At 43.3% G+C, this 13,399-nt stretch overlaps 1 protein-coding gene across 2 annotated transcripts in view; it reads left to right on the top strand.

Moving 5' to 3' along the window:
- DRAM2 (DNA damage regulated autophagy modulator 2) overlaps positions 1-13,399 on the top strand; it is a 46,219-nt gene that overhangs the window by 1,529 nt on the left and 31,291 nt on the right. For both annotated transcript variants that reach the window (XM_056122828.1, XM_056122829.1), the window contains exons 2-3: positions 4,600-4,700; positions 5,893-6,037. In XM_056122828.1, coding sequence (XP_055978803.1) covers positions 5,907-6,037 — 131 coding nt within the window. In that variant the 5' untranslated portion in view covers positions 4,600-4,700; positions 5,893-5,906. The remainder of the gene's footprint in view (positions 1-4,599; positions 4,701-5,892; positions 6,038-13,399) is intronic.

Here is a 13,399-nt window from a genome sequence, read left to right as displayed (position 1 = left end):
TTCCGGTTGGCTTGATTAGCACCTAGTCTGTCATGCTTCCAGATTTCTATGAAAATTGAAAATTTTAACTAGCCATGAATTGAAAATTCATGAATTATTATGGTAATCACCTACCCATGCATCTACATTTCTCAGTTATCATTAGCAAACTGATAAATTCTTCTATCCCTGCCTCTATTTAAATAACCAAAACCCTTAAAATCCAAGGAGATCTACATTGGTGGTGTTTAGGAATGATAGAGCTAAATATCTAACCACGGTCAACAATCTGAAATCATGTTACCCAAACTTTAACAACTGAACTCAAAAAGGTACCCATCAAGGTGATAGGCTTGGGGCCTGGAGGTTGCCATATGGAAGGGAACCTGGAAACATTAGTGGAGGGAACTTGACACATTTGGTTCTGGAACTTTGTATATCTAAAACTTAACTATGAATAACTTTGTAAATCTTGGTATCTTAAAATAATTAAAAAAAAATCTAAGGAGATTGGAATCCAAGATATTTCAGGCTATAATATAAAGAAGTGGGTATTTCTTTTCATGCTCCATGGCTAGTTATAATTGTACACACTTAAAAAATTAACTTTCATAGCATTGTGTGTTTATTGTGTGCCACTTGTTCTGGGGAACCAGCCTTGGAGGTAATTGCTTCATAAGTTGGAATACCTTACCCCCTGGAAGGAAGATCAGTCAGTGCTGAAACCAAGCATTGGAAGGCACTAAAGCTAGAATTTGCATTTAGATAAATCTGACCTCATGGTTGTGTTCTTTTCATTAGCTCACACAGACCAGTTAATGCGTTATTTTGTCTAATGATTAGCTGTCATTCTTTTCTGATCTTTGTCTTTCACAGAAGAAAATGGTTTTCTCTTTATCCTTTTTGATGACAATGAAAGGTGTCTAATGTGAGAATGAATAAGAAAATTGATGTTCTAGATTAAGACTATTGTTTAATTCCAGATTCTACAACACCAATAGGAAATACAAGTATTGACTTTAAAAAAATAAATAATGTTCTGCCCATTACACATTATGCTAACATATAGTGTTCTACCCATGATTTATATTTGCACATTGATTTGAAATTATACATATTTAAAAGTAAGTAGCTTGAAACAATTTTTTATTTTCTTTCTATGTGGATTCCACGATTAAAGGTGCAAGTTTGGACAGTTATGAAGACTGATAGTTTGTAAACATGTAAAATAGGTCATTCATTGTTTGCATTTCTTTAAACAAAATTCATTTATTAACTACTTATTAGGTTATGTATTTATTTATTTTGGTTTTGGGTCCCACTTGGCTGTTCTCAGGGCTTACTGTTGGCTCTGTGTTCAGGATCATTCCTGGCAGGACTCAGGGAATCATATGGGATGCCAAGGATCAGACCCCAGTCAGCCTCATGCAAGGCATGCACTTTACCTGCTGTGCTATTTCTCTGGCCTTTCATTTAATTCTTGAATAATTTTCTATGAAGCAGGTGTACTACAAGCTACCATTTATCCTGTAGTGATGCATTAAATTCTTTACTGTGAGATATTAGTCCAGTTCCTGCAGTAACTTCCCATACCATTCAGCAGAACTTTTCCATAAAAATTTCTGTGTTTTTACTACTCTTGTATGACACCAACTCTAAAGGTGTAGCACTTGAAGTATAGTTAGCCTAACTGAAGCTTGAAGTTTTAAATTTTATTTTAATTGGAAATGTAATTTAAATAACAACAAATGGGCTCATGGCTACTGTATTGGACACACCAGCATTATACCCATTTTTCAAAAGGAAACTGGTTCAGAGAGGTTTGAACTTTTATTTAAGTCCTTTCTCCCTCCCTCCCTTCCTTCCTTCTATTGCCACACCTGGCAGTCCACAGGGCTTACTCCTGGCTCAGCACTCAGGGATCACTCCTGGCAGTACTTAGGGGACCATATGGGGTGCCAGGGATCTAACCTCAGTTGATTGCATGTAAGGCATATGTCCTATCCATTGTACTATCACTTTGGCCTCATGTCACAGTTCTCTTTGAAAAAATTTTTGAGTAAAAGTATGATTAGGAATGTTAAGTTGACAGTACTTATGGACTGGACTATGGGAAAAGAGAAAAAATAAACATGTGACAACAAGAATTGAGAATCTGACTTGTCACATTGGGAAGTTGAGTGGTTACTAATAACTGGAGGTAGAATTGCTGTCACTTGGTAAGAGCATGGGAGGCCTGCTCCCTCCAGGAACACAAAGAGCCTCAAACCAATTGTTCAGGGTCTTGACGAAGAAGTCTGACCATCTCGTAGGTGGGGGCCACGTAATCCTTTGACATCCCTTGGAATCCAGTCGATAACGGCTCTAGTCCAGCAGTCATCTCCAAATTGCATTATGTCTCCAGCCCATCTGATTTTTTAATGCCTTGGCAAATGAGACAGTGTCCCTGATTCTCGATTGTCAACGGAGGTCAGAACTCTGGATTCTTTCTCTCACTTGAGTGAAGCGTGATACTCCAAGCATAGCTCTTTAAATTCCTCTTTGGGAGATCCAAATAGCATTCTCATCCTGTTTTCGAGGGCCCAGGTCTCAGAGGTGTATGTTAATGAATGAAGAACAGTGGAGTTGAAGAGATGTGCCAGGAGCTGGAGGTTCTTCGTCCTCTTAGCTATTTCTTTGATGCTCTTGAAGGCTTTCCAAGCTGCTCGCTCTCTTCCTCCTGCACAACTCAGGTGCCAGGTCATTCGTCATGTTGAGTTCTCAACCTAGGTACACATAACTGCTGCATTCGGAGATGTTCGCTTCGTTGGGAGCAAATGGAATGTCAGGAATGAATCCGTCTCTCATAAACTTTGTCTTCATGAGATTCAGCTGCAGTCCAGCCTTTGCACACTCATGGTTGAAGTCAGCCAGCATTTGTTCTACTTGGCTAATGTTTGGTGTTATTAGAACTAGGTCATCAGCAAAGAGGAGGTGGTGTAGTTGCCAACCCTCTATCTTCACTCCCATTCCTTCCCATTCCAGTTGTCGCATGACATTCTCGAGGTGGCATTGAAGAGTTTCAGTGAAATGGTATTACCCTGCCAAACCCCTCTCTTGATGTCGATGATCACTTCCTTGTAGAATGGTGAAATCCTGGTAGTGAATCAGTAATACAGCTCATGGAGGATCCTGATATATTGAGTTTGAATGCTCTGTTTGGCTAGGGCTTCGATGACTGCTTCAGTCTCAACAGAATCAAAGGCCTTTTTTGAATCAATGAACGTTAGACAGAGCAGCACCTTGAACTCCTGAGAAACCTCAATGAGCTTGGTTACCGTGAGGATATGGTCGATCGTGCTGAATCCTTTGCAGAACCCGGCTTGCTCACATGGTTGTCCTTCATCTAGTGTTCTGCCAGTCCTATTCAGGATGACTTGAGTAAACAGCTTATAGATGACAGAAAACAGGCAGATCAGCCGATAGTTGCCAATGTTATGGATGTCTCCCTTCTTGTACAGTAGAACGGTCCTGCTGGTTTTCCATTGGGATGGAACCTTGCGTTCAGACAGGTAGCATGTGAAGAGCCGAGCCAATGTATTGATGAGTACTGACGGCAGATTCTTCAGCTGTTTGGGTCTGGCCTTGTCTGGGCCGGGTGCTGTTCGCTTCTTTACCAACGAAATGGCATGTTGGATTTCAGAAGGCACACGGTTGGGAACAACATATCCATCCTGAGGAATTTGGTATGTGTGCAGGTGGATGTGGCTATCGAAGAGATCCGAGTAGAAGTCATGGATAATCTTCTCTATTGCCCTTCTGGAAGTTGTGATAGATCCATCAGGACGTGGGAGGGCAGTCATCTTGGTCTTGTAGTTGGCAAAGGACAGGCAGGCATTGTGAATGCTTTTCCCAGCTTCTGCCACATCTGCCAGCACTGCTGCTCTTCTCTCTTTGAGGTCTTCCTTTATCGTTTCTGTGCACTGCTTTGTGAGCTCGATATTTGCTTGTGGTTGCCTGAGGCTCGCACCTCAGCAAAACAACAAAGGGGGAACAAGACTCCTAAGTACAGTAGTTAGGAATTGCCATAAACAAAGTAGTACTTAAAGAAATGAGTGGTAACTAGAGGAAGAAAAAATAAGATAGTGGAATGTTAAGAATTGGTCAGAGATAAGGAACAGAAAGGAGATGTGTGATAATCCAGGCAGGAATTTACTTACATCAAGCTTCTAATAGTTACTGCAAGGAAAAAGGAAAAGAAACTTATTAAGCAAGATTGAAATGTGCATGTTTAGCAGTAAGTCAGATGATTGAGTAAATGACAAAAATAACTCAGAAATGACCATGATTTCGATATTGAAAAGGTCAGCTTAATATACGGAAGCAGGAGTACATTATAGGAGGGCGGAGGTAAAAGTTGGAAGCGCCTATAAAATTTGTAGGAAATACTGATTTTTAGTTTGTCAGACTAAGAGGAAGCTCCCCTGCCTCCAAAAATTAATAATATTTATTTTTAATTAAGTGCAGATACATATATGTTACTGAGTCATTATTCCTCACTAATATCCGCAGCCTAAAGTATAAGCGGTCATACATGGTCTTTATTTAAGCGTTTTCTGCTTTTGTCTCCCTCTCATGTAGGAACTGGAAATGGTGAACAAAAGAGTAGGCGCCTCCTGTCATTGACCTTAAAATTAAGTGAGGAAGACAGAAACCAAACAAGCAAATAACAGTTAAGTTTGGTAAGTGCCATGTTTGGGCAAGTAAAGGCGATTACTGGAAACAAAGCCAGCCAACTGAATCTAAAGAAGTTGGACTTGAAATGTGTAGGTTGGGAGTGGGAAGGAAAGGGTAAGAGCAAAGAGGTCTAATTCAAAGTAGGGACCCCACAGCCCTCTATGCATCCCCAGTATGTTATGGGGCGGGGGGGCGGGGCAATGCATAAATGGGGTGGGTGGCACACGGTACTGGACTCTGGGGTCAACCAGTAGGACAGGGTGCTCCCAGCAAGGAAATAAGGTCAGAAGGGGGTACAGTCAGATAAAACTGCTCTAGTAGTACCTACTGGAAGATGTGTTTGAAAGTCTTTAGATGGGCTAGAGATCAGGATGCATGGGAAGATCTGATCGAAGTTTCCTATGACTTGAGGGTGTAGTGATTTGGTGCTAGGAGGAACTGCTTGAGTTTGTATCCTGACTACTCGGACAGTTCTCTTAAGGTGTGTAATTCTGTTGAGATGCCTCTGCAGGAGATCATGTTTTTAAGTGCTTAGTGACATGACTTAACAAGGACAAAACACCAGCTAACTTCCTTTGTCATGATAGTGGAGATGATGATAGCTAGAGAAGGAATTGGGAGCAGAATGACCCAGAGATAAAAATGACCCAGAGATAAATCTAGGAAGGTGACTGGAGATCTGAGAATGTAAGGACCTTAAAGTGTACGTAAAGGAAGAATGTATAAGGAGACATAAGAGTGGCACAGAATTTGTCTTTGTAGAGCAAGATGGTCAGTTTGTTATTTTAGAGCAAGAAGACTCCTTCGGGGGTAAAGGTGGTGTCAAGATTTGTGTGGTTCCAGACTAAAGGAGGACCATTTAGGAGGCTATAATTATAATCTACAAGGAATAATGGTAGTTTAGGCAGTAAAGATGGAGAGAAAGAGCTGTGAAGGAAATGTAAGAGGTGAAATAGTCTTAGTACTTGATTATGTTGGAATGATGGGGAGAAAGTTTCTGGATATGGCAAGTGGCTGGGTCTTGATTCCATTTACTGAGAATGTGAAGAAGAACTGGTGTTAGTACATGCATTGGGGGATGGTTGTAGAAGTGTAAAAGGACCCTTTGTTGGTTAAATATGAGGTTGTGGGCCTGCATGGCTAAAGAATCCAGGAAGACTTGTGACTAATCTTTTCTAATTTGTGTTTCTGCTTTAGAAAATCAGTTTGAAATGTGGTGGTTTCAGCAAGGCCTCAGTTTCCTTCCTTCAGCCCTTGTCATTTGGACAGCTGCTGCTTTCATATTTTCATATATCACTGCCATCGTCCTTCACCACGTTGACCCTGCTTTGCCTTACATCAGGTCAGTGAGGTGTATTCTTAGAAAATAATTTTTATCTTATTAGCATTAACTTATTAGCAGAGTCTCCTGCCCCCAAGCCTGGCTGTCCTCACCAGGGCCCTTTGGAGGAGGGCACATTAAGTTTCCCTCTCCACCCTGATCAGAGCCCTGGCAGCTACAGACCTCTAGGACCCAGCCACAGCCATGCTGAGACAACTCTCCACATGCTCAGATGAGCCTCATGCATGAAGGAACCGGCAGAGGAATCCTGGTGTGCGGGACCCAGGACTGAGATCTTGGTTTGGGACTGGGCCTCCTCCACCCAGATCTCCCATCTTCCAGTAGCTAGACAGTTACACCCACCAACTGTTGTGTAACCCCATCAATGACCAGGATCCAGAGACTATAAAACCAAGGTCCTGGAAGTGGCCACGCGACCTCTTATTCTCTAGTTCTCATCTCAGAGAACACGGCAGACTACTGAGAGTATCCTGCCCACATATATGCCTGACTGGGAACACCTGTAAAGGTGATTAGAGGCTGCCCCCAAAGCCTCCATTTCCTCTCAGAGAGCCCAGCAAGCTACCGAGAGTATCCCTCCCACATGGCAGAGCCTGACAAGCTACCCGTGGCGTAGTCAATAAGCCAAAAACAGTAACAATGATGGTCCTCATTCCCCTGATCCTTAAAGAGCCCCCAATATGCCATTGGGCTACACTAGCACGTGACAGGGACGAATGGAGACATTACTGGCGCCCGCTCGAGCAAATCGATCAGCAACGGGGTGATAGTGATAGCATTAACTGCCAATTTTTAATGTCAGCGAATTCAAATTCAGATTTTTGTTTGTTTTGTTTGGGGGACACCCCTGGCCACACCTGATGCTCAAGGATTACTCCTGGCTCTGTATTAGGAATCACTCCTGGGGGCTCTCAAGGGGCCATATGGGATTCCAGGGAAAGCAGAAGTCCCTTATTTCTATGGCCCCTTAAATTAAGATTTTGCAATTGGTATTAATAATTCTAAAAAATGGAAGTTGTACTTGGTTCTTTCTATATAATAGAGAAATATGGAGAGAGAATGGTATGATTCAGTTATAGAATGACTTAGTAATTGCGACCCTGACATCCAAGTAAGTCGTTGAGGTTATTTCAAAAGATATGGTTGGAATGTACTTTTAATGCTCGTACGCTGGCATCTACTGCATCCATTGAAGACCTTATGGTACAAGCGCGAAAGATCAAGTACGACATCATTGGTCTGACCGAAACGAGAAGACATCAATCCCATCATGCTATTTTCGACACTGGAGAAGAACTGTTCCTTGGAACATGTGATAAAAGAGGCGTCGGTGGTGTTGGTATCCTTGTCAACACAAACTTAGTCATGAGCATTGATTCATTCGAATGCCTAACAACCCGAATCGGACGATTACACTTGAATAAATGTGGCTCACTACCGGCAGTTTCTATCTTTGTTGTCTATGCACCAACATCCAGTTATGGTGAAAGAGAAACTGAGAAATTCTACATGGAGCTGGAGAAGTTCTATAAAGAAGATCACACCTTCTACAAGATCATTGTCGGTGATTTTAATGCCAAGATAGGACCAGTGGATGAACCCCACATCGGAACCCATGGCCTGGAATGGAACGAACAATGTGACAGACTGTCTGAGTTCATCATGTCAACCAAAACCTTCCATGGTAACTCACAATTCCAAAAGGCTGAATCTAAACGTTGGACAAGGGAGTCTCCCGATGGACGGTTCCACAATGAAATAGACCACATCATATTCAATCGGCGGTTTTGCCTAACCGATGTTGCTGTTTTCCCAAAATTCCAAACGGGATCAGACCACCGTCTTCTTCGTGCAAAATTCTACCTCACAGAACGAGGAGAAAAGAATGCAAGGTTTAAGAAGTGGACTCCCAGAACAACCACCAACTGGGAGCTCTTTGGCTCTATTGCGGCAACATGGGAAGATGCCGTCATTGACAACATTGATGAGGAATACAATCGAATGATTCAGCACCTCCATGATTGTGCAAGGAATGCCAAGAGAGAGATAACCACAAAAAACCGTCTTTCTTCGAACACTCTTGAACTTATTCCCCAACGTGGCTTGGCACATGCCTCAGGCAACCACAAGCGAACATCCGAACTGGCAAAACAGTGCAGAGAAGCCATCAAGGATGACCTCAAAAACAGGAGAGCAGCAGTACTGGTAGATGCAGCAGAAGCTGGGAAAAACATTCGTAATGCCCGCCTGTCCTTCACCAACTACAAAACCAAGATGACTGCCCTCCAACATCATGATGGATCTATCACATCTTCCAGAAGGGCAATGGAGAAGATTATTCATGACTTCTACTCAGATCTCTTTAATAGCCACATCTACTTGCCCACATACCACATACCACATGATGGATATGTCGTTCCCAATGTTCTCCCTTCCGAAATCCAACATGCCATCTCGTCGATAAAGAAACAAAAAGCACCTGGCCCAGACAAGATCAGACCTGAACACCTGAAGAACTTACCATCAGTACTCATCAATACATTGGCTCGACTCTTCACACGCTACCTGTCTGAATGCAAGGTTCCATCCCAATGGAAAACTAGCAGAACTGTACTACTATACAAGAAAGGAGACATCCACGACATTGGCAACTATCGCCCAATCTGCCTATTGTCTGTCATCTACAAACTATTCACTCGAGTCATCCTGAATAGGATTAGCAGAACACTAGATGAAGGACAACCATGTGAACAAGCTGGATTCCGAAAAGGATTCAGTACCATCGACCATATCCACACAATAACCAAGCTCATTGAGGTATCTCGGGAGTTCAAGATGCCGCTCTGTCTAAAGTTCATTGATTTAAAGAAGGCCTTTGATTCTGTTGAGACGGAAGCGGTCATGGAAGCCCTAGCCAATCAGGGCGTACAAACTCAATACATCAGGATCCTTCGTGAGCTCTATTGCGGATTCACTACCAAAATCTCACCATTCTACAAAGAAGTAATCATCCATATCAAGAGAGGGGTTCGGCAGGGTGATACCATTTCACCAAAACTCTTCAGTGCCACCCTCAAGAACATCATGCGACGACTGGAATGGGAAAACATGGGAGTGAAGATAGATGGTTGGCAACTACACCACCTCCGCTTTGTTGATGACATCGTTCTAATAACACCAAACATCAGCCAAGCGGCACAAATGCTGAACGACTTTGACCGTGAATGTGAAAAGGTCGGACTACAGCTGAATCTTACGAAGACAATGTTTATGAGAAACAGCCTTGTTCCTGACGCTCCATTCGCTCTCAATGGAACCACCATCTTCGAATGCAACAGTTATATATACCTAGGTCGAGAAATCAACATGATGAATGACCTGGCACCTGAGTTGCGCAGGAGGAAGAGAGCGGCTTGGAATGCCTTCAAGAGCATTGAAGAAACAACTAAAAGGACAAAGAACCTCCAGCTACGAGCACATCTCTTTGATTCCACTATTCTTCCTGCATTAACATATGCCTCAGAGACTTGGACCCTATGAAAACAGGATGAGAACGCTATTCGGGTCTCTCAAAGAGGAATCGAAAGAACTATGCTTGGAATATCACGATTCACTCAAATGAGAGATAGAATCCGGAGTTCTGATCTTCGTCAACGCTCAAGAATCAGGGACGCTGTCTCATTTGCCAAGACATCAAAAATCAGATGGACTGGACACGTAATGAGGTTTACAGACAACCGCTGGACTAGAGCCATTACTGATTGGATTCCACGGGACATCAAAAGATCACGTGGACGCCCACCTATAAGATGGTCAAACTTCTTCGTCAAGACCCTAAATGATCGGTTTGAGGCTCTGCATGTTCCTAGAACGAACAGATACCATTGGGCTATGCTAGTATGCAACCGGGATGAATGGAGACGTTACTGGCACCCGCTCGAATAAATCGATGAATAACGGGGATTAAGTGATTAAGTGATGGTTGGAATTATTCTCTTAAAATTAAAAATTATTACAAATTTGCATTTATATTATTATTAATAACATTACAGCATAGCAATAAACAACATATATTTATAATGTGTTATGTATATATAAATATATTATCATATATGTCACTGTCACCCCGTTGTTCATTGATTTGTTTGAGCAGGCACCAGTAACATCTCACAACAAATTGTGAGACTTCTTACTGTTTTTGGCATATTGACTACGTCACGGGTAGCTTGCCAGGCTTTGCCATGCGGGCAAGATACTCTCAGTAGCTTGCCGGGCTCTCCAAGAGGGGCAGAGGAATCAAACCCGGGTCAGCCGCGTGCAAGGCAGATGCCCTACCCACTGTACTATTGCTCTAGCCCATCGTATATGTATTTTTATATAAATAATTATGTGTAATAAATTATGGGTTATATAATATATACATTGTTATATATAAATGTTGCATATAATATAACATGACATACATTGTATATAATTTAACAGTAATATATCATGCAGCACTGTAGCACTGTCATCCCATTGTTCACGATTTGCTCCAGTGGGGTACCAGTAATGTCCCCATTGTGAGAGTTGTTGTTACTGTTTTTGTCATATCCAGTACACCACGGGAAGCTTGCCAGGCTGTGAAAGGGATACTCTCAGTAGCTTGCCGGGTTCTCTGAGAGGGATGCAGGAATCAAACCTGGGTTGGCCGCTTGCAAGGCAAATGCCCTGTGCTATTCGCTCCAGCCCATATATCATATACAACAGTAAAAAATGTTGTACTTTATTATGTGATTATTAGTGATTATAAGATAATGATAACAAGCTTTTATTAATGCACTTATTAGATTCAAGGTAAACATTTTTCTTTTTTTCTTTTCTTTTTTTTTTTTTTATTAGTGAAGCACCATGAGGTACAGTTGTAGATTTACAAATCTTTGTGCCTGAGTTTCGGTCATACAATGATCAAATACCCATCCCTCCACCAGTGCCCATTTCCCCCCACCCGCCCTCCCACCCTGCCTCTGTGGCAGGGCATTCCCCTTTGTTCTCTCTCTCCTTTTGGGTGTTGTGGTCTGCAAAAGAGGCATTGAGTGGCAATCATGTTCAGTCCATAGTCTACTTTCAACATGCATTTCCCCTCCTGGGAGGATCCTCCAAACACCTTTCATTTGGTGTTCCCTTCTCTATCTGAACTGCCCTTTCCCCTAGAACATCCGGCTGGCCTCTAAGTTATGGAGTAATCCTCCTGGTGGTAAACATTTTTCAAGTCGTTCTTCAAGTCATAAATACTTGAATGTTCCCAGCCATGCTTTGAGTTAAGAGCTCTTGTGTCCCTATAAAGGAGGAAGAAAGGAGTTCTCTCTATAAGCGCGCACAGCTCAGTAGCGCCGGAACCAGATTCCATTTGACTGCTCTTGTGGCCCCTGGAAACTCTTGCTCTTTGAGACACATGTCTAGATCTTTCTGATATTTTAAGAATCAAATTTTGGTAATACTTTGAAATTTCAAAAACTGCCAGTATTGTAAGACTCAGAGACTATAAAATCCAGCTCCCGGACGAGACCAGTGCAGTCTCCTGCCCCTGCGCCTGGCTGTTCCTCGCCGGGGTCCCTTGGAAGGGAGCGGGTTGAGCTTTCCTCCCCGCCCCGACCAGGGCTCCGGCAGCGGAAGACCTCCAGGACCAGCCACCACCATGCCGAGACCACTCTCCGCACACATGAAGGTACTAGCAGAGGGACAAAGCCACGCGGGTTCCGGGGCCGAGATCTTCAAGCCTACTCGGATTGGAGTCGAGCATTTTCCACCCAGATCCTCCAAATTCCAGTAGGCGGGGGTCACACCCACCACCTGGCCCCCTGGCCCTGTGTAATCCCACCAACGGCCAAGACTCAGAGACTATAAAATCCAGCTCCTGGAACCACGCGGCCGCTCAACATCTTATCAGGACATCTTTTTATGACATCTTATTATCTCATTCCTACTTTGGACAAACTTGCAGGCTATCGAATGTAGCCTGCCCACAGGGCAGAGTCTGGCAAACTCCCCTTGGCGTACCAAATATGCCAAATACCAGTAACAATGATGGGTCTCATTCTCCTAAAGAGCCTTGAATATAATCTCAGGGCTAGGATGAAAGAGACGTTACTGGGGCCTGCTTGAGGCAATCGACGAAAAACAGGATGATGAATGAATGAATGAATTGTAAGTTTAGATGTTCAGTTGCATCATCCTCTTCCTTTTGGTGGTGGTGGTGTGGGGGGGGAAGGGGGGTATGGGGGAAGATGGAAGGGCACCCTCTGGTAGTGCATAGGGGGCCCTTTCCAGTGATACAGAGCCAACCAGACTGAATGGTTCAATGCTTGCTTCCAAGGATGTAATACTACTTTGTCTCAGTGGGCCCCCCCCAGCTCTGCTAGGGGTCTGGAGGGCTACACTTTGCAATGCTGGGGATCAGGCAATGCAATACCAGGAATTGAAAAGGGGTCCTGCCTGGAGACCGAGTCCATGCTATCTCCCCTGCCCTTTAACCTTCTTTTTAACCATTATTTCATCCCTGGCACCATGTGGTCTCCCCAAGTTCTTGCCAGGTGTGACCCTGGTAGCCCCCAAGCACCACTAAAATGGCGATGGTGGACCCTGGCACTGCAGGGTCCTATCACTGAGCTGCCAGTCCAACTGGCAAAATGTCTCTGGGAGTAGCCCTGGCCCCTGAGTGCTGTCACCTATGAAGAAGTGGCAAATGGGAAGCCTAGTCACCCCCAAAATATTATAAAGGAGGTATGTGCTTATAATAATGGATTTTAAATACTACTAGTGATTATAAATTTAAAAGACAGAAGTCCCCAGGCTAGTGTAATGGCTTAAAAGAGCTGGAGTGCAGAACTTTGCTTCTGGGAAGTCTGGATTTGATCCCTGACACTCTTTGGTACCCTAAGCACTACCAGAAGCAACCCCTGGGTATTGAGGCAAGGTAACCCTCAGGGTGTTGCCAGTTCCTCTCTCTGTCACTGCCCCCCAAAATATAAACTGCTTTCCCTGGTCAGGAATGTGGCTCAGGGTAGAACAGATGCCTTGCTTATATAAGACCCTAGTTTTCCATCCCTGGCTCTTCGAAGGCCCTCCTTCAGTTCCTGTCCTTCCCCCCAAATTGATTAATGGTTTGGTTGGTTTATTTCCAGACTTGGGTTTGCTTTGTCATCCGTATTTATACAGAGCTGTCTGTTTCCCCCACTCATCTTTCCCTTCTTCCTTCCTTATCATTTTTATGTTTTGGGTTATAGTGGAGGAGGCTAGAGTTCATTTGTTTGCTTTATTACCAAAAATAATATAATATGTTTATAAGGAAGTTGATCTTTATTTTTTTAGCTGTTACAATAA

Source organism: Sorex fumeus, unplaced genomic scaffold, assembly GCF_029834395.1.
Source record: "Sorex fumeus unplaced genomic scaffold, SorFum_2.1 ptg000047l, whole genome shotgun sequence".
Taxonomy (NCBI): domain Eukaryota; kingdom Metazoa; phylum Chordata; class Mammalia; order Eulipotyphla; family Soricidae; genus Sorex; species Sorex fumeus.
The sequence above is the reverse complement of the archived record's forward strand: the minus strand, read 5'-3'. Positions and strand labels throughout refer to the sequence as shown.